Source organism: Manihot esculenta, chromosome 7 (assembly GCF_001659605.2).
Source record: "Manihot esculenta cultivar AM560-2 chromosome 7, M.esculenta_v8, whole genome shotgun sequence".
Classification (NCBI taxonomy): domain Eukaryota; kingdom Viridiplantae; phylum Streptophyta; class Magnoliopsida; order Malpighiales; family Euphorbiaceae; genus Manihot; species Manihot esculenta.
Window position 1 is genome coordinate 7,877,588 of NC_035167.2, and position 18,015 is coordinate 7,895,602.

The 18,015-nt window shown below is 38.6% G+C and overlaps 3 protein-coding genes across 3 annotated transcripts; 2 read left to right on the forward strand and 1 right to left on the reverse strand.

Annotated features, from left to right (window-relative positions):
• The first annotated feature begins 9,754 nt into the window (after positions 1-9,754).
• On the forward strand, positions 9,755-11,784 carry LOC122724032 (proline-rich receptor-like protein kinase PERK3). Its single transcript, XM_043958249.1, has 5 exons — positions 9,755-9,897; positions 10,141-10,458; positions 10,929-11,009; positions 11,103-11,173; positions 11,409-11,784. The coding sequence occupies exons 1-5, from the start codon at positions 9,837-9,839 to the stop codon at positions 11,493-11,495; spliced, it is 618 nt and encodes a 205-aa protein (XP_043814184.1). The 5' UTR covers positions 9,755-9,836; the 3' UTR covers positions 11,496-11,784.
• On the forward strand, positions 11,497-15,220 carry LOC110607736 (proline-rich receptor-like protein kinase PERK2). Its single transcript, XM_021746886.2, has 11 exons — positions 11,497-11,515; positions 11,657-11,790; positions 11,947-12,108; positions 12,359-12,434; positions 12,570-13,073; positions 13,313-13,396; positions 13,466-13,539; positions 13,624-13,682; positions 13,779-13,902; positions 14,425-14,577; positions 14,840-15,220. Exons 1-11 carry the CDS (start codon positions 11,497-11,499, stop codon positions 14,882-14,884), a joined length of 1,434 nt encoding a protein of 477 aa, XP_021602578.2. The 3' UTR covers positions 14,885-15,220.
• Positions 15,221-16,449: 1,229 nt separating this feature from the next.
• On the reverse strand, positions 16,450-17,757 carry LOC110607737 (BURP domain-containing protein BNM2A). The gene is made up of 2 exons (XM_021746887.1): positions 17,734-17,757; positions 16,450-17,223 (listed from the first exon to the last, which is right to left on the reverse strand). Exons 1-2 carry the CDS (start codon positions 17,755-17,757, stop codon positions 16,450-16,452), a joined length of 798 nt encoding a protein of 265 aa, XP_021602579.1.
• Positions 17,758-18,015: the final 258 nt, after the last annotated feature.

The window sequence follows — 18,015 nt, forward strand, 5'->3', positions numbered from 1 at the left end:
GCTTGTGTATGTGTGTTGTAGTTGGGGTTTAAGTTAGTTTGAGACCCCTAGGAGCTTGTGTGCATGTTTTGGTTGAGCTAAATGCATGATGGTATGAGTTTGAGGCGTTTGTGCATGTTTGAACCAAGTTTCTGCCCTTTGGGAGAAACCAGGTTCGGCAGCCGAAGGGACTTTCGGCCGCCGAACCCTCTTGTGGAGGCAGCCTTCGGCTGCTGAAGCTTGCCCCCGAAAGGAGACTTTCGTCTCTGTCTGGGAGTTTCGGCCGCCGAAAGTGCCGCCAAACATGCATGAGTTTCGCCTCTGTCTGGGAGTTTCGGCCGCCGAAGGTGCCGCCGAACCTGCCTGACTTTCGGCTCTGGAGCGACTTTCGGCCGCCGAACCTGCCGCCGAAAGTGCCCTGTCCAGCCTTTCTTTGCATGTTTTTGCATAGATGTTTTGAGGTGTTTTAGAGGGTTTTTAAGGGATATTTTCAGAGTCGTGTTATAGTATATTGGTCCCTCATTTGAGTCCACCTGTGTAGGTTCGGACCCGAGGAACCGAGGACCTCAGCAGTGAGTCAGCTGCTTCAGTCAGTGTCAGAGCTAGCCAGAGGTGAGTGGAATAACCCTTATGCTTTTAAATAAATAAATAAATCAGTTTTGAGCATGTTCATGCATCACGGATGCCATGTGATATTTTAGGCTGTTTGCATTAGAAATCACGAATATGTTGCATTGCATAATATGTTGTTGATGTGGATGAATGTTGAATGATCCATTAGCCCTCATATGTTATGACATGATGATATGGTATGGAAGTCCAGGTGTGGCCTGCACTACGCTCCTGGCACTATGTAAGAGAAAGACCGGACGTGGCCTGCACTATGCCCCCGGCACCATGGATTATGTATGTTATGTTATGTATAAGAGAAAGACCAGGTGTGGCCTGCACTACGCCCCTGGCATGATTGGAATATGTAGAGGGCTAAATGGTGACAAGTTCATCCTTGATATGATTAGTTGTGATGTGATGCATTCCATGATAGTATGTGTTTTAAATGCTTTATGATTCTGCTCACTGGGCTCTAGTAGCTCACCCCTCTCCCAAATTCCCCAGGTTTGCAGGTACGGGTTAGGCAGAGAAGTCAAGAAGAGTAATGAAGTCTTATGTATGTAATAGTTAGAATGTGGACATGACAGACTGTATTATGATATATAGATACGAATGTAACGATATTAAGGTTAGAAGTGTGCTTGACCATAGTATAATGTAATCCCTTTTTGAAACATGATCTTAATATTATTGATGTTTATGTTTAGCCAACTCAACACATGATGTATTTGCCCATTGGGGCATTGATGAGATCCCACAGAGGGATCATGTTTTATGATTATGATTATGTCTAGTGCATGCTCAGGTTGAGTTTGGCGTATGAGGAATGAATGAAAGAAAAGTTTTAAATTTTTATGTATGTTGTTGATCATGTATGGGATTAAACAGGTTTACAGGTTACATGTCAGGCTTGCTACGGGTCCCGGCGGCCTTAAGCCGACCTGGATCCTAGCGCCGGTAGCGGTCCGATTTTCGGGTCGTTACACCAGCGATCTGCCCAAATCACCCAGACAATCTGCCCAAATCAGTGAGCAGACAGACTTAACAGAAAATGATTTGACTAGTGATTTGCCCAAATCACTGGGCAAATCAGACAGCAAGCAGACAGAAAACCAGCAGACAGCAGTTACACCAGAACTGAAACCCTTGCCTAGCCACCTCAAATATGCCTACTTGGGAGCTGGAAATATACTTCCAGTAATTATTTCTAACCAGCTCAGCCAAGAAGAAGAGGAAAAGCTCCTGGATGTGTTGAGGAAGCACAAGAAGGCAATTGGGTGGACATTGGAGGACATAAAGGGTATCTCACCCTCAACATGCATGCATCGGATACTTATGGAGGATGAGTGCAAACCTGTTCGTGAGGCACAAAGAAGGCTGAATCCACCAATGATGGAGGTTGTGAAGAAGGAGATAATGAAGCTCCTAGACATCGGGGTTATCTACCCCATTTCTGACAATAAGTGGGTGAGTCCCGTCCATGTGGTACCAAAGAAGACCGGGATTACCATTGTCCCTAATTCTGAAGGAGAGCTAGTACCCACTCGTGTGCAAAATGGGTGGAGAGTTTGCATGGACTACAGGAAGCTCAACACAGTCACAAGGAAGGACCATTTTCCCTTGCCCTTCATGGACCAAATGCTTGAGAGACTTGCTGGAAAAAGTCATTACTGCCTCCTCGATGGATATTCGGGATTTTATCAAATCCCCGTTGCACCTGAAGATCAGGAGAAGACCACTTTCACTTGCCCATTTGGCACCTTCGCATTTAGGAGGATGCCCTTCGGTCTTTGTAATGCACCAGCCACTTTCCAAAGGTGCATGATGAGCATTTTTTCTGACTATGTGGAGAAAATCATTGAAGTCTTCATGGATGACTTTACGGTGTATGGCAACTCATTCCATGAATGCTTAGCCAACTTGGAGAAGATACTTCAAAGGTGTTTAGAGACAAACTTGGTTCTCAACTATGAGAAGTGCCACTTCATGGTCAGCCATGGCTTAATCTTAGGCCATATTGTTTCAGCAAAAGGGATTGAGGTGGACAAAGCCAAAATTGACACCATCAAAAATCTGCCCTACCCAACCAGCATTAGGGAGATTAGATCATTCCTGGGACATGCTGGTTTTTATAGGAGGTTCATCAAGGATTTTTCCAAAATAACTCAGCCTTTGTGCAGGTTGTTATAGCAGGAGGTACCATTCAACTTTGATGGGCAGCTGCAAAACAGCTTTTGATTTGATCAAATCACTGCTAATTTCTGCCCCAGTCATCCAGCCACCTGATTGGACTCTTCCATTTGAGATCATATGTGATGCCAGCAACTTTGCTGTAGGTGCAGTATTGGGACAACGTAAAGGTAACTCTCCTCATGTTATTCACTATGCTTCACGCACCCTAGATGCTGCACAATGCAATTATTCAACCACGGAAAAAGAATTGCTGGCTGTTGTGTTTGCATTGGAGAAGTTTCGGGCCTATCTACTTGGGACAAAGGTGATTATATACTCAGATCATGCTGCACTAAGATATTTAATCAAGAAAAAATAGTCCAAACCTAGGCTGGTGCGATGGATATTGCTGTTGCAAGAATTTGACTTGGAAATCCGCGACAAGAAAGGAAAGGAGAACCTTGTGGCTGATCACCTCAGCCGAATTCTGACCGAAATGGAAACATGCCCCATCAACGAGACCTTCCCTGATGAGCACCTCTTTGCTGTCTAAGAAGAGGAACCATGGTATGCTGATATTGTTAATTACCTTGCCATAGGTGATTTGCCCACTGATTTGCCCAAACATATGAGAGACAAGATCAAGAAAGAGGCAAGGTATTATGTGTGGGATGAGCCTTACCTATGGAAGCATTGTGCAGACCAAGTCATAAGGAGATGCATCCCAAACCATGAGATCACTTCTGTCCTAACTTTCTGCCACTCTTACAGCTGTGGAGGTCACTTTGGGCCATGCAAGACAGCCTTGAAAGTTCTTGAAAGTGGGTTATTTTAGCCTAACATATTTAGAGATGCTTATTTATTTTGTAGGTCATGTGCAAGATGCCAACAAACGGGAAACCTTGGCAATATAAGTGAAATGCTTCAAGCCCCCATCATGGTGTGTGAAATCTTTGACATATGGGGCATTGACTTCATGGGACCATTCCCACCTTCCTTTGGCAATACCTACATACTTCTTGTTGTAGATTATGTGTCCAAGTGGATTGAGGCCAAAGCAACAAGGGCTGATGATGCAAAAACAGTGTGTGATTTTATAAAATCCCACATTTTCTCAAGATTTGGACTGCCCAAGGCCATAATCAGTGACCGAGGCACCCATTTTTGCAACAAGGTGGTAGAAACTCTCCTAAAGAAGCACCATGTCATCCATAGAACCTCTACTACCTATCATCCTCAAACAAATGGGCTGGCTGAAGTGTCAAATAGGGAGATCAAGTCAATCTTGGAGAAAACGGTCTGTCCAAATCGCAAGGACTGGAGTGTGCGCCTAAATGATGCCTTATGGGCATATAGAACAGCATATAAAACTCCAATTGGGATGTCTCCATATAGGCTGATTTATGGGAAAGCATGCCATCTACCTGTGGAACTTGAACACAAAGCCTATTGGGCTGTGAAGAGCTGCAATCTTGATGAAAAAGAGGCTGGAGTTCACAGGAAATTGCAAATCCAAGAGCTTGAGGAGATTCGGCGTGATGCATATGAAGCCTCATTGGATTATAAAGCAAGGACCAAAGCCTTCCATGACAAAAACATCTCCAGAAAACACTTCCAGGTTGGTGATAAGGTTTTGCTTTTTGATTCCAGGTTCAAATTATTCCCTGGAAAGCTTCGGTCTAGGTGGATTGGGCCATTCTTGGTTGAGCATGTCTATCCACATGGAGCTGTTGACATACGGAGCCCATAAACAAGCAAAGTTTTCAAAGTTAATGGGCATCGTTTGAAGAGATTCTATGAAGGTTTTACTGTTCATGTTGTGGAGGAGGTTCCCTTGGATCCCCCTTCCCAAGACTGCTGAGCAAGACACTGAAGTCCAGCCCAAGACAGAAAACAGGGCGCTACTGGGAGGCAGCCCAGATGTGGTGATTTGCCCAAATCACCGGAGTGATTTGCCCAAATCACTGGGCATATCACCTGACTGTAGAGTAGTATCAAGTGATTGGGGCAGTGATTTGCCCAAATCGACAGGCCACATCGACAGGAACAAAACACGATCAATCAGGCAGTTGCACCAAAGAAGTGATTTGCCCAGGTGATTTGACCAAATTACAAGCCAAATCACCAAATCAAGCACATCATCAGGAAAGGCGTGAACAGTCACGTGAACAGTACCAACCAAGCAACAGCAAGGAAGAAAGTGATCTGGGCAGTGATTTGCCCAAATCACTGCTCAAATCACCCTGTCAAGAATCCAAAGAGCCAACATTAAATGATCAGGGCAGTTCACCTACCCAAATCACTTTAAGTATATTTTCTCTTATTTTTTTACTTTTTACGCAATTTACTGTTTTCATCTCTTCTTCTTCAAGATTTTCTTCTCCAACCACCACTCACACACCGGCGAACTCAAGACCACCATGGTCCGAATCAAGATGAAGGCCACCGGCGGACCATTCATGTGGAAGAAATTAGGGCTACCGAGACCATCTAGTCCCTCTGACAGTGATGACGAAACATGGGACGCACCACCAGTCCACACCAGCACCGAAACGCCACCGGCTACGGGAACAGCATCAGGACGCACCGACTCACCGACCGTCCAAACATATCGCCGGCAAAGAAACGGCCAAGGACGCCGACACCATTTCCACCATCCACATCCCCAATAGCCCCGACAGCAAACCCTGCAGGCGAAACGCCACCAGAAGCCACCACTTCTTCCGGCCACGGAAAGAAACGGCCAAGAACGCCGTCACCACCCTCACCGTCACACCCAGAACAAGAAACAGAGACTGCCATTGCCATACATCCCGCAGGACACAAAGAAAGTGATGCGCCCAGTGATTTGACCAGCAATATGCCCAGCAATGTGCCAAGCGCTATGCCCAGAAATGTGCCCACTAATGCGCCCAGCAATTTACCCACTGATACGCCCACTGACGTGCCTGCTGACTTGCCAACTGATGCGCCCAGCGATATGCCGAGCGATTTGCCCAGCGATCTGCCCAGACCAACATGCCCTGATCACATCACTCAGGCTCTGAAATTCAACAAAATTTCTGAGCAGATCGGGCTGGCCAAAATATCATCTCTTCCATATCATCCAGGTAAATACATCCATCATGGCACCCTTCGCGCACTGAGACTCCAGAATCAGGTATGCTCCCTCATTTCTTCTATTGGTTGGGAGAGATTCTTCTTCCTTCGCATGCCCTCATTCCTTGAACTCACACAGGAGTTCTTCACCACATTTTATTTTAACAGACCTGCAATGCACAACCTGCACACACAAAGCACAGTGGGGTTCAGATTATTGGGACAGCGATTTCGCTTGTCCCTGCAGGAATTTAGCAATGCCATGGGGTGTGAATGCCCCCAGTCTACTTGGGACTTCCCTGCTGAGTTCAACTCAAGTTCGGCATACTTGGAGTTAAGTGATAATCCCCCAGACACATACTCACCCACCAGGTCCAAGGACTTATACCTCAGCAACCCCAGCCTGAAATACATCCACAGATTTCTAGCTTACACATTTTCTGGAAGGAAGGATGCTTCTAACATCCTGACCAAAACTGAGTTATATATTCTTTGGTGCATGCACACTCATAGAAAAATCCATCTTGGATATTGGGTTGCCACCCAAATATCCAACATCATACAATACCACAGGCCTCTGATTTTTGGCCCTTTGATCACTGCCATTGCAGTGAATCTCAAATTATTGCACCCAGCACATACTGACCTATCCCCCACCCCCAAAACAACCCCCTTAGACCTACACACATTAGATGACATGGGGTTGCTTTGCAAAGTAGGGGATATGTTTTCCATTGCACCTGCAGGTCCAGTAACACCACGCCACGAGCGTGTCTTCAGAAGAAAGAAAGCCAACAATACCACCACCCAACAGCCAGCCTCCATCACTGCCCTCGCAGATGGGAGAACACAGGAAACAGGGCAGGAACCAGCACCAGCACAGGAAGCACCCCCAGCAGCCCCCCCAGCAGGATGCCCATCAGCCACATGAAGACGAAGCCCCCAACCAGACAATAGAGGCTCATCTCACTAGAATTGAGGACCGAATGCAACTGATGGAGCACCTATTGGACCTGCTGGTAGACCATTTTTTGCCCCAGCACCGTGACAGACAGTGATTTGACCAGTGATTTGCCCAAATCACTGGCCAAACCACTCACAGGCCAGGAAATCCCTTTCCCTTTCCTCATTCATTCTTTATATATATATGCTTATACATTGAGGACAATGTTTGCCATAGGTGTGGGGGTATTGTTAGGTTAATTTTGCATTGATTCTATCATTGATTTGTTTCTTTTTGTTCCTTTTTGTTTCTTTTTGCATTATTTTTACCCCTTTTTGCACACACCAGAATTTTTTTTTTTCACACTTCTTGCACACACACACAGAATTTTGTCTTAGCTAATTGCTCTACTCAACATAGATAACAAGGCTAAAAGAGCTTCCTTAACTCATGACCCCATTGATTTGCCACCCCTTTAAGCCTAAATTGAATTATGTTACCTTCACTTAGGGAAGTTTTTTCTCTTGAACTGAATCCTTAAATTTGCTATGGTCAAGGGAAATAAAAATATAAATACATGCAAACAAAAAATTAGTGTAACTCCCTATGAGCTGATTTGCCCAAACTATCATGAAAAACCAGCACAAAGCACGAATCATAAACCTGTTCCAATGGTCTAAGACTATGAACTGAGCCTAATAGCCACTTGGAGAAATGACTGACTGAGTAACCGGGGGTGTATCACCCATGTACACAATCGCGTAAAAAGGTCAGTGACTTTTTCAAGCAAATAAGTTTCGATGGTCTAGACTATGAACAAAGCTAGTAGCCACTTGAACAAGTGACTAACTGAGTAACCGGGGGTGTATCACCCATGTACACAATCGCGTAAAAAGGTTAGTGACTTTTTCAGGCAAGGATAAGAATAAGTGCTGCTGAAAATAAAAATAAAAATAAAATAAAAAGGAGAAAGAGAGAAGGTGGCAAGTCACTCCTAGGGGTTGCATTAAAACTAACATAAAGGAATAAGCATGATTGACCCATAAACCTTTCTCTTGACCATGGTAGGTGAAGGGAAACAAGGAAAGGAGAGGATGACCTTGGTGCATGTACTATATACTGTGATACTTCAGTTTAGGAGTCTAGGGGGGGCTGATTAAGTGGTATTTAGGATCAAAAGAAAAGGGGGGCTTGATTAGCTAAGTTATTGTTTGCTTGAGAACAAGCAAAAAGCTAGGTGTGGGGGTATTTGATCAAGCATAATTTAACCATGTTTTTAATATATTATTTACTGTTTATTTACACATTTTTCTAGCTTAAATTGTGTTTTTGTTATGGTTTTGTAGAAAAGGAAGAAATTGAAAAGATGGAGAAAAAGTGCAGAAAATGACAGAAAAGTGATTGGATCAGTGATTTGCCCAAATCACTGCCCAAATCAAGCTGAAGCAGAAACCTAGAGGCAACAGGAAAAGTGATTGGGTCAGTGATTTGCCCAAATCACTCGCAGAAACTGCCCAGATCATTAGCAGAGATAGCACAGACTTGTAGAAAGTGATTGGACCAGTGATTTGCCCAAATCACTGCCCCGATCACAATGACAGCAGAAAATACAGCAGAGCGGGAAATTGTTCAGGAAACCGAATTTTGAGTTTTCAGAAGTCCAAATCCAACTCAATCACTACCAAAACAATTCAAAGAGCCACGAAAGAGTATCTCACTTGAGGAATTCCAGTTGCAATTAAATTCAACATCAAAAGAGGAATCACAAGCCAAATTAAAAAGGGATTTCAAAACCCTAGAAGGATGGAATTCTTCAGCTATAAAAGAGCAACCTCCAAACCAGCAAGGGGCATCTTCTGATCAGCTACTCAACATCTTCTCCTCTCGCCAGAAACTCTGCAGCTTCTTTCTTTCTCCTTTCTTTTCATCTTTTGTGTATTTTAGTCACCATGAGTGGCTAAATTCATTCTTTTCTAGTTGAAGTTGAGGATATTCAAATTTGTGATGAATTGGGAGGTTTAATACTCCATTGTTGAACTCTTGTTTGTTTCAATATTTATGCAATCTGATCTTTTCCATAATTATTACTTTGCTTTTAGAATCAATAAGGGCCCATTGCTTTTAAATTGCTTAAGTGATAAATTGTTTGAATGATTTAGGTCCGTAATTGCTTAAATTGTTTGAACATAAATACAATCAGTTGCATAACCTAGCTTTGACCACGCGGTTGGCAAGGATAGAATTGGGTTTCTCTAAGTCTTAATGCGATCAACGGTTGTTCGATGCTAAATGCCCCAAGGACGTTCCTTGGCAACTTGTTGATCAGTGTTTGATTAGCGAACGTTTCCTAATCAAACTAGAACTAAGGAGGAATTTGGATTGTGAGAAGCGTCTTCCACAACCAAAACTGATTTATTGAAATCAAATAGGAGTCTTTAATAATCAATGATCAATTCTGAACAAACTGAATTAGGCTCACACTTCAGCTAGAATCTCTTTCTCATTGAAATCCCTTTTCAATTAAATTATTGTTCTCTTTTACTTTTAGATTTTAACTCATCAAAACAAACCCCCTCTTTTACTTATTTGTTATTACTTGCCTTAGTCATTATTAGGAAGATACTTGATGTCAATTCCCTGTGGTTCGACCCTATTGCCACTATCTACAAATTTATTTGTTGATTGATAATAGGTTTATTTTTGACGGTTTCGACAACCGCTTATCAATTAGTTAATTTCATTGATTAAACAAAATTTAGAAAATTATCCATATTTTTTATATAGAAAATTTAAATTGCTCCTTTTGATTTTCCCACCTTTATCATTAAAAAATTGAGAGAGCATATTTCAAAGAAAAAAAAATCCAACTAGAAGAGGAGGCCGGCTGCCTCACCTAACTCATCAGCAAAATTAACCAACTCTACAAGAAACCATGCCCCTGCTTTCTTTATTTAAAGTCTGAACATTCCCTTCTCTCTTTCTCTCTAAAGTCCTCAACCCTAAAGTTTCCTCTCTCTCTTAAGCAGACGTGATGGCTTGCTTGATGAACTGTTTCAGAAACACCGAGACCAATCCCAGCATTGACAGTAGAGGTATTGTTTCATGGAGGCTCTTGAATTATTATACTCTTATTTATGATAGTATAACAAAACTGATCCTTCTTTTTTTATTATTTTTACTTTTATGGATTCAATTTTTTAGTCCTTAGAAGTTGTCTAGATGCTTGATGGATTAGCAAAGCATAGATCTAAAGGCTTTCTCCCGTTTTGTTTTGTTTTCTTTTACTTTGAAGTTATTATAATTTGCTCTAATGGTGGATCTGTGTACCTTACCAGAAAGATTTGGACTAGGAGAGTATAGCTATGGTAAACTAGCAGATTCAACTGACAAGTTCTCCAATGCAAATCTCCTTGGTGAGGGTGGTTTTGGCCAAGTCTACAAAGGATCACTAAATGGCAATGTTGTTGCTGTTAAGAAACTTAAACAACTTCCGGATGAACAATCCAAAGAAGGATTGGAGCAAGAGATCAAGGTTGTTAGCAGTGTGAGTCATAAAAATCTTGTTAAACTGTTCGGATACTGTATCGAAGGACCCAATAGATTGCTTGTTTTGGAGTATGTTCCCCAAAGATCATTAAAATTTCATTTACATGGTGAGTTGTTTTATGCAGCAAGACATATGAAAAATAAAAAAAATTATTACTTAATCCCTATGGTATAGATAAACTTATTAATTAGTCATTCGATTTTGAAAAATATATTAAAACAACCCGGATATTTTAAAAAGTCTACTACTTAATCTATTCGTTAATTTTGCTGTTAATTATTTTATTATTTAGTCCCTATGATTTTGAACAATTTATTAGTTGGTCTTTCAAATTTTTAATAAGTTTACTAATTAGTCATTTCGTATCAAGGATATTTAGATTTTTTTACAATACTTAACGGTTAAAAATAACGGATAAACTAACTAGTAGACTTTTTAAAACGTCAGAGATGTTTCAATGTATTTTTCAAAATCAAGAGACCAATTAGTGATTTTCTCCATATCATAAGGATTAAGTAATAATTTTTCTTAAAATGTGAAGTTAAAGATCCATCTCACTTATAAGAAATGGCGCAGGAAACAATATTCTAGAGTGGAAGAATAGAATGAAAATTGCTATAGGATCAGCTAAAGGGTTGGAATACCTTCATGAACTATGTGAGTAGATGACTTTACATATGTTATTTTTCTTGTTTTTAAATTACATGTTAATTATAATTATTACTAAATGCTTTTATTTTCTTTACATAGGCAAACCCAAAATTATACATTGTGATATTAAGGCTGATAATATTCTTATTGACGACAATTTTGAACCTAAGGTAGGTCTTACATATTGAATATTGAATGACTATATTTTGAGAAGAATTTAGAGCTAAATGCTAAGATAATTTTTAAATGATATACAATAGAAAATTGTAGAAACTCTTTTCTTTGACATTTGAATGTAAGTTTAATTTTACTTGACTTTGATATTAAATTAGTTTTTAATTGTCTTTTGTATTAAATTATATGCTGCAGGACATCTATTGATTCTACATAAACTATTTTTTACAGGTTGCAGATTTTGGTCTTGCATTGTTTTTCCAGAAATCGGTAGCCTCACTCACATCTCTAGATCAAATAAGGGGAACTGAAGTGTAAGATGTTAATTTTCCTAAGAGGTCTAATATAAGAACATTATAGTCTGATTTCTTATAATTAATGAAATAAAAATAAAGAAAAATTCCATTTTTAGGTTTCACTTTCAAAAGTTTCGATTTTTCTAAAAGATGTTTTAATGATTCTTTAATATAGTTATGCAGATCCAGAGAATTATCCTTCTCAGAAAGTATCTGAAAAGTCAGATGTTTATTCCTATGGTGTAGTGCTATTAGAGCTAATAACCGGGAGAAAAACTAAAGTGGAAGGCGTGGAAGGCATAGATATTGTTATTTGGGTATGACACTCGTCTTAATAGTCGATATATTTTAAAATTTATATACTCTTTCAATTTTCTTAAATAATATACTAACTTCAATGTGTAATATAATAGTAGAAAAATAAATTTTAATAAGAAAATAACAATGACGTTCTTTTATTTATTGATTTTTAGGCGAAACCTCGAATTGAATATACTTTTCGCAGTGGAGATTTTACAAATCTTGTAGATCCTAAATTACAAATGAATTGCATCGAAGAGGAATTAAGAATAATGGTTTGTTGCGCTACAGCTTGTGTATACAAACCTTCACACTTTCGCCCACCAATGAAAGAGGTTAACATTCTATTCCATTATCTATTGCACTTCTTTATCCTTTATGTTATTGATTATCTATCAAAGCATTTGTCCTAATCAACGTTAACGTAGTGGTTCATGAGATGTAAAGAGGATGCACGCTTGAGTTTTTATCTCTACTGCTAAGCAATATCTACCTTCAACTAATTCTCAATGTTATCTCTAGTTCTTCGGATCTCTTTGTGTTAACTCCCATTAATGAATTCTTTTGCATTGCTATGTTATGCAGATAGTTCGAGCTCTCGAAGGATATATGAATATAAAGGATATATGGGATGAGAAGAATGACAACAAATTCTTGAGTGGTACTCCATATGAATACACATTTCTAAAGGAATTCAATATATTATACGTATTGCCATGAGAAATGATATACTAAAGTTCCTGTTTTGCTTTTATTATACCACTTCTCTAATTTACACATTCTCTTCCTTGGCCAGATAACCCTAAGCCTAATGGTTCTCATAATGTTGACGAGTTCCAGCATACGGTACCAAAGGCTCTTGTCATTTCAGAAGCTATTAATGGCATTAAGTCGAGGAAATTTACTCAACAGGAACTCATGGTTACAACTAATGGCCCCTCTAATACCACTGAAGTTACTAAGAAGTTTCAAGCTTATTTTGAAGACGATTATAAGCTGAATAGCTTTACTTATCAAGAACTTATAGTGGCAACTAGAGGTTTCTCTGAGGACAACCGTCTTGACGAAGGTCCTTTGGGTCAAGTCTACAAGGGAGACCTAAATGGTGAAAAGGTGACAGTTAAGAAATTTAATAATCCTAGGAAGCAAGAAGAAGAATACAAGAAGATGAAAGCTATTGGGAGTAGTTTCCATCACAGAAATGTTGTTAACCTTATTGGATACTGCGAAGAAGGAGCCAACAGACTGCTTGTTTATGATTTTATTGCGCAAGGCAAATCCTTCAGACGTTATTTAAGGGGTATGCCCTTAACTAACTTTAAAGTTTCCACAACATGGAAAATTTTTGTCAAGGCTTTGTGGGGAACTATTCTTCTAGGGATGTGATAAACAAATCTATCCCAAAATCTAAAGGCAGTAGCCCATCTTAGCCTGCTTAAATATTACATTCCTTTTTGGACATTTCAGTTTGCGTTCACATTTGTTGCCACCTTGTTTTATGTATTTTATGTTCTTACAAGCATGGGTACATGGTAACAGATGGCGGTTCAACTTTGCCCTGGATTACCAGAATTCAGAACTGCATTCTTGCCGCTGATATTCAGGCTTTGCTGCACACAAGTGGTGATTAACTTAGGCCTTGGCTACTAATTTAAGGTTTTTGTATCTGATTTCTGATTTATGTATTTTCAGATAAGTGCTGGTGGGATCCATCACTTGATTGGATGGACATCTATCTTCTTGGTGATGATGATTTAGAACCAAAGGTGATAATTGCTTATTCACTTGCAACTTCAGATTAAACTATTTACTATAGATGTAATAAATTTACTTGGGTTATATTTGTTCAGTTAGCAGAGTATGGACGTGAAAAGTTTTTTTCAGATTCCTCCCCTCATAAATCCAATAGGTAAAGATGAAAATTCGATTTTGTTGCCTAAGCTAAATTAAATATTTACTACAGAATTCTTCTAACGTTTCATCACTTGTTACATCTTAAATGCAGTTGTATGGCTCCTGAATATACTAGTACTAGGATGTTCACCCAGAAGACCAGTGTTTATTCTTGTGGTGTAATGCTTATAGAGATGATAACTGGTGAAGAAGCTGTTGATGCTGTACTTCAATGGGTACGTTCTTGTTGCTCCATTAATATAGTCTACAAATATTCTTGTGCATTTATGAAGTGAAGGGAAACAATGCATGGAAACTAAAGCTTAATTGCTTAGTTTAGGTATTTTCGTCAGTTTTTTGTTAACGATACTAATTATTTGGCACTCCTTCGAATCTCCATAACATGATTTCATTTCCTTGAGCTGTGTGATTTCAAATTGGTCTTGTTTGGTTGTAGTAGTTGCGGGGGGTGTTAGTTTTAACGCGTGTGTTTGATTTTTTTCATGATTTTTTCTCGCGTACGGCTTATGAGATCTTGGACTCTAGTTGTTTGTTGCTATGCCTATGAGGATTCGTCTTGATTTTCTCCGTCGAGTTTTCTTTGGTTTGGCTCCTTCCCATGCTTGGCTACTGAGTCTTGATGATTTACCTACTTCGTCTTGATTTTGGTTTTCGTTCTGTAGGTGTTTGTGTATTTTACTTGTTTATTTAGCTTCATCTTTCACCATCTTTAATAATATTTTGCTTGATATACATAGACGGTACTCAACTTGAAAGTGCGGTTCAGCGGCAATTATTATTTTGTCGACAAGAGATTGAAGGATTATAATAAATTTGAAATGGATCGAATGGTTGCTTGTTCCTTAGCCTGTTTACGTGATAATCCACAGGATCGACCGGAAATGAGTCAGGTAATTTCACAAATAGCTTCATTATATTCAAATAGTGTAAAGCAATATTGATAGATTTGGAGCTCTAAATGAATATAAATTTTTGTTCATTGGTTAGTAGTCTTTAGTATAAGCCAATTTTTTTTTTTTTTTTTTGAAATGGAATCGGAAATTGGGAGAGTAAAATCTGAGAATGTACTTACTACCAGATTAAATCTGTGAGTACAGTCTAAACTGGTATTTTTATCAACCTTAATATTTACAATTTTTTTATATTTAGCAGATAGTTGAAGTTTTAAAAGGAAATCTCGATGTTCAAGATCTCTGAAAAAGGAAATTATAACTAAACTCAGGACATTGAAGCATCATAGTTGATCGCTGTTTTGAGTTATGTTTTTAGGGTAATTTTTATCCATCATCCCTCAATTTATTGGTTATTACACTTCTATTTTTCATATTTAATTTATTACCATAAAATCCTTCATCTTTAAAAATGTTATATAAAAATCCTAAGTCATTTTCGTTAAATTATTTGACAAAACTAATATGTAACAGTGTTAATAGTATAAAAATAAAAAATAATTAAAAAATCAAAAGTTTCATATATGAAATATTAATAACAATTTCTCTTTTCACATATTTTAAATTTGTAATTTTTTTTATTTTTTACATTTTGATATTTATATATATCAATTTTGCCTGAAAAATAAATGATTAATGGTTTGAGTATTTTTTATGAAACAATTGTAAATATGAAAATTTTTTTATATAACACATTTAAATATGAGGGATTTTATGATAGCAATTTAAACATGAAGAATTTAAGTATAATAACTTTAAAATTGAGGGACTACGGATGTAAATTACTACCTCTCATCTGGTCAAGAAGCTTTTACCACAAGAATTTTCAGGACAATGCCGTTGCACAAGTCCAAATCAAGCCTTAAACAAGTCGAGCCGGCGGCCAAGCAAAGCGGAGGAAATCCCTGCCCAATCCCAGGATTTTGGCAAGTTGAGATTGGCTTCAAATAAATTACCTTGGTTGTTTTCTCTATCTTTATTTAAAATTCAGGGGCAAATTCTCTTAAGTGAAGAATGTAATAATCTGAATTTTTTTTTTATAATTAAAGTAATTTATTTAGTGTATAATTTTAAATTTTAATAAAATTAAATTAGTACACGGAGATATTTTAAAAAGACAAACTTGCATGAAGTACCACAAAAACATTGATAAGAACTAGTTGTATCTCTGAGTTTTTAGAGGTGAGAAGTGACAAAGGGTGTATAGTCACGGATTCGAAGCCTCTTCAATATACTCTCATTCCTCGCCATTTGCTAGAATTGGCACAACAGCAACTTAGATAACAAGCTGAGCATACGGGGCAGTAGGATCAGGTGGATGGCGTAGTAAATGAATGAACTCAAATCTTCTATGATGTAGGAGTTTGCTAGGTAAATATTGCTAACAAGAAAATTACTCACAATTTTTTTTATCAGCATAACTTACATTACTGACGAAATTTTTTATTGGTAAAATGTGTGTTGAATTTCACACATGTCACTAATTAAATTTTATAGCAAACGTCATGTATTCGAAGATATGAATAACCAAGAAAGATGTTGAAAATATGTTGCACTGACTATTGAAGAATTAGAAAATGCCAATTAGCATTACCATGTGATATTATAGAAGATTTTGCTCTTGAAAATGAATAATTGAGAAAGGTGTATGTTTTTCACTCTCTATTCCAGGTAGCCTCTTTAAGAATTACAGGCCCATTTTATTCCAACATAGTAATATCAAAGCAAACACAAGATGACCTTTACAATATACGCATGCTAGATAGACAGCATATCACAGCAGTACAAAAGAAAACCAAACAGAGGAGCTGCTTAATTAATTAAGAGGCCTTGGGAAACAGCAGCTGACTGAACCCAAACAAGATGACCTGCAGCTAAGAAATGGCAGAGCGGAGAACCAAGCTTGATCGGTAGCAAGCGAAACGCAATATGATCATGGCTCAACCCTGAAGTATCCATATGGCAAATGCCAATAGCTTCAACTTTATCTCCATTATTACCTCCGAGTGAGACTTTCAGAACCTTTGTAGCATCAGCATCATAATGACAGAAGAAATCTTCATACATGGGATGACAAATCACAATTCCAGGACCCTTAATCTCCTGAGGATCTTCCAACACAATATAGTCTTGTAATAATGGAGCCGATATCATGGAGTGCTTCGTTTCGACAGCCTTGAACTCGCTGTCTGAACCGAAGACTCGATGAACATAATCAAGCATTGATTCCATATCTCTAGCACAGATTTTGGTCTCAACTTCAGCAGGAGCGATTTCACATTTCTCCTGTTGATGATCAACAGAGATTTTGGCTTGTGGAAAGTAAATAGGCATGATCTTTCCAAAATATACATCGTCTGGAGTAAACAAGCCTATGTATGAAGCCTGCACGAAATCAAGCACGAAATTATCGAACTCCTTGCCAAACTTTGATGCTGTAGCAACAAGTAATGCTGGCCTTTTGAAAAGTTCATCCAAGATTTTGTAATATAATTTGACTGAAGTATTCTTCATTGCTTCATTTGTATTTCCATGGAAGTGCTCTTGCTTAGGCACATCTCTAACCCCATTAGAATAATGGCCAAACTGCACATGAAATAATACCAGAAATAAATACCCATAAATTATAGAGAAAATTACTGATGAAAGTGAAAAGCTTATACCATGAAAAGCAGCAGATGAAAGAAAAGAAAGGCAAAATAGTTAAATTTGATAATTATTTTAGTCTCATCAATTTTATTTTCATTACTATACTAATAAAAAAGAAAGGCAATTAAAAGCGCTGGATTTTACATCTCCCTGAACCAGACCGGATCCAGAAAAGTAGGGTCGGCCCAAAATCCGGAAGATACCTCAGGACCGCTCAGCTCGATTCCTCCAGGCCGGACTCGAGGGCACGAAGAGGGATCAGGACGCACATGGGTCTTAGCCCAACGAATCAAAGATCAGCCCACTGACGTGACAGGAGGTAAGCCGGCGAATCCGGTCACTTCGCAACTCTTTCCGTTTGCACGTCGAAAGACATTAAATAGCCGCCTAACATGGGAGTCTCTGAGTATCCGTACGCATGAGTCAGTGTGACAGGACAGGTAATACTGTAGCAGAGAGATCATTACGCATCGGGGCAAAAAGGAACAATGATAAGAAGGGGAGAGGCCATCCGAAAAGACTAAGTTTTACACACTCCATACTGTAGATTATAAACTTTGGTAGATCTCAGAACATCAAAAAGAGAGAAAAATAAATTATAAAATATGTTTTAGAATTTATTGTATTTAATAGAGATAAGAATAAAATTAAAGAAAATTAATTAATATGCTTAATCTTTTTAAGCCACAAATAATTTTGGACAAAAATCTTTAAAAAATTTTAAAAAAA

Coding starts and splice junctions, on each gene's coding strand:
- LOC110607736 (XM_021746886.2), top strand. Junction 13,074..13,312: donor CTTCAGACGTTATTTAAGGG/GTATGCCCTTAA, acceptor ACATGGTAACAG/ATGGCGGTTCAACTTTGCCC. Junction 13,540..13,623: donor ATGATGATTTAGAACCAAAG/GTGATAATTGCT, acceptor ATATTTGTTCAG/TTAGCAGAGTATGGACGTGA.
- LOC110607737 (XM_021746887.1), bottom strand. CDS start 17,757: ATGCGTAATGATCTCTCTGCTACA. Junction 17,224..17,733: donor GTAATGATCTCTCTGCTACA/GTATTACCTGTC, acceptor TTTCATGTGCAG/TTTGGCCATTATTCTAATGG.
- LOC122724032 (XM_043958249.1), top strand. CDS start 9,837: ATGGCTTGCTTGATGAACTGTTTCAGAAACACCGAGACCAATCCCAGC. Junction 9,898..10,140: donor TCCCAGCATTGACAGTAGAG/GTATTGTTTCAT, acceptor GTACCTTACCAG/AAAGATTTGGACTAGGAGAG. Junction 11,174..11,408: donor ACGACAATTTTGAACCTAAG/GTAGGTCTTACA, acceptor TATTTTTTACAG/GTTGCAGATTTTGGTCTTGC.